This window comes from Morone saxatilis, unplaced genomic scaffold (assembly GCF_004916995.1).
Source record: "Morone saxatilis isolate NCDOM2014 unplaced genomic scaffold, NCSU_SB_2.0 Contig17, whole genome shotgun sequence".
Lineage (NCBI taxonomy): Eukaryota > Metazoa > Chordata > Actinopteri > Moronidae > Morone > Morone saxatilis.
In genome coordinates this window covers 1,804,012-1,806,894 of record NW_023339729.1, presented here as the reverse complement: position 1 = coordinate 1,806,894, position 2,883 = coordinate 1,804,012, and the positions used below count along the sequence as shown (strand labels likewise).

The following is a 2,883-nucleotide window of genomic DNA, read 5'->3' as shown; positions in this document are numbered from 1 at the left end:
TCTATTGGCACAAATGGAATACAATATTCATTGGTATGTTTTCATTTGTTAATAATCACCTGAAAATAAGAATCATTGTGTTTACCTTAGAATGAGACATTTTTATCTACCGATGCCACGAGTCGCTATCCTTGAACGCCACCATGTTGAACCGCCATGTTTCTACACTAGCGAAGACAAACCCGAAACTAGCTCTAGATAGGATCGTTCATGTTTTTAGCGAGTTTCACCACCACCATTGTTTCTCCTTCAGTCTTGGAAGGCGAACCTTTTTTAGTTGCAATAGTGCAATTTGCAACTTCATTGCTTCTAAATCCAGCACTGGTCCTTTAAACACATTTCTTGAGGGCTAGTTGGTGAATCACTGCAGCTGGTGAGCTAACATGCTAGCTAGCCTGGGACCATAGTACACCAAGATAGCTGTATTGCTTAGTGAGGGTCCTCCTTCATTAGCTGGTCAAAAACCCAGTTTAAACAGCAAACTATCCCTCTTTTGTGGAGCAGTTTATATTTGGCAAAGGGGCGGTTACGTAAAAGTGGATGGTACAACTGATAAGATGGTTTCTTCTTTTTTAGACTTGCTACTTGCTTTTCTTTTGCTCAGTGGCTCAAATTCTCGACACAAAAGATTTGCATGGATGGAAGTGAATGAAAAATTCACTCTGCTTTCACATTTTCAGTTTGTGCGAATAACATAGACTCGGCCGTGTGTAGATTCGGTGTGTATGTTTGTGTGTGTGTGCTGGTGCAACTAATGTGCTTTTTTGCCCCTATGCACTCCTCGCATCCCGTTTACCGTGTGTGTGTGTGTTTGTGTGAAGGCATGAGTCTCCTGTTTTGAGAGTGTGTGTGCCTCCCTCCATCTTCTGTCTCTGCAGCCTCCCCTCCCCATCTCCCCAAATCCCCCCTTGCTTTTCATTGATGGTGGCTGGGGGGAAGGAGGAGGGGGGAGAGGGAGGGGTGCAGATGGTCTGGTCAGAGAGAAAGAGAGAGAGAGAGAGAGGTAGAGTGAGAGAGGCAGAGAGTGGCTGGCGAGCGGCGGGCTTTTTTGGCAGGGTCAGCCGGTGGGAGGGCCCATTGTGATGCAACGTTGCATAAATAATGCCACGGGGCTTCTAAATGCTCCGTTGCCATGGGGACCTTTGTGCTTGAGTGAACACTGTGTGTGTGTGTGTGCGTGTGTGTGTGTGTGTGTGTGTTTCATGGCCCCTGAGGAGGGAGAGAGAAAGAGACACAGACAGAGAAAGAGAGAGAGAGAGAGAGAGAGAGAGAGAGAGAGGGGCTGAGTTGCAGTCAGCTCAAGTGACACTTGTAGTCTCTCTCTCTATGTCTTTCTTTCTGTCTCTCTATCGCTCGCTGTGTTTGACCCAGGCCAGATGAGTGTTTGGAGGAGGGAGAGGGAGCGTTGTTGTTGCTTTTTGACCAGAGGGGAGCAAAGAAAAGCAGGATACTCTCTGATTCTGTGTCTGTGAAGTATGGTCCATGTGAAGGTATGTGTGCTCACTGCTTCCATTCCTATCTTTCTCTTTTCCTCTCTTTTTATTCTTTTTTTCTTCAACTCAGCATTTATCAGAATACATTCCACCATGGTGCCTCTGCCTCTTCCTCTGCAGTAACAGGTGTCTGCCTGTCAGCCCTGAATTGGGGGGAGCAGAGATTGGAGGGACAGGGGGTGGGGGGCTGGACAGAAAGGAGGGAGCGATTGCTTTTGTTTGGATGTTTCCAAGAAGCCTTACAACCAAATTCTCACGGCTCGCCATCCAGCTAGTTAGTCATCTCGCTCAGCCGCTCTGCCTCTGTGCTCTCAGCTGTGGGAGCGCCAAACAAGCAAACAAACAAAGAAAAGCACAAGTGTTTCATCTTGTCCTTCATCTGCTCTGGCAATGTTACCTCAAAGTAGGTTGTTTTTTTCCTCTCTTTACATCAGCTGATGAGGGTGTTTAGAATGATTTGACTGCTCTGATCACATGGGGAGAAGCATGTAGTTTTCTTGCGTGCAGTGCTGCTCGAGATGGAACTAGAGATACCGTGTTTACTCTGTGTGATGGAATTTCTTGCAGCTTTCTAGTTTCTAGTAGCTTTGTAACAAGGGGCTGGTTGGTGTTCGTATCAAAGGATTACAGCTTTTATCTTCAAATTAGCCTTGAGTGATGAGATCGTAGGCATTTTCTTGTAGTCTCTTGAGTTTCTTGTAGGCGCTTGGCTCCATGCTAAAACTTTTAAAGATCCACTACAGACACTTATTAAGACATATATACAAATAGTCTGCTGGGAACAATAATGCTTAGCTGATGTTTTTTCTGCAAAATAAGAAAAATAATAATTTCCACATTAAAATCCTTAAAAAGTAATCTCCTCCTTCTACCTCATTAAAACTTCCAGAATCTCTGAATATGCAAATGTTGTTGATTTCTAAAGTTTTCCTGCTGGACACAAGATGTCTCCCTACTTCACTGTAAAGTCCATTCTCAGTGGAGTGCACTGGTGGCTTCAAGTTTCTTACATCACACTGTACAAGTTAGCATACTGACCAGGACTGACTTCTAAAGTATTTGTGATGTTCACCAGATCCTGCTGGTAGGCCCCCGTCGCCCTTTAAAATCAGATTTTTCAATGAGCACAGCAGAAACTTTCCACTTTCAGCAGCATGGACTGTGGAAAACATCCTTCTAGTGTCAAACTCTGCCACAGACCATCATCCAAACAGCACACTGTAGGGGCACCTGTTTTTTGAATGGAGGGGGGATGTTATTCGAGGTTGGTGATTTGAAGGCAAAGCCACAAGTGCTAAAAGGCGTTGGCAGTCCTACTACATGGATTTTATTTGTGTGCCATTTCAAAAATGATTTATCATCAGCGACTCGACACGGAGTGAAATACAGC

General features: G+C 44.9%; 1 protein-coding gene across 1 annotated transcript in view; it reads right to left on the bottom strand.

Moving 5' to 3' along the window:
• The window catches only part of LOC118326502 (glycine receptor subunit alpha-3-like), a 31,087-nt gene that overhangs the window by 15,357 nt on the left and 12,847 nt on the right, over positions 1 to 2,883 (bottom strand). The window contains exon 4 of the mRNA XM_035659503.1: positions 1,308 to 1,320. Within this exon, the coding sequence (XP_035515396.1) occupies positions 1,308 to 1,320 (13 nt within the window). The remainder of the gene's footprint in view (positions 1 to 1,307; positions 1,321 to 2,883) is intronic.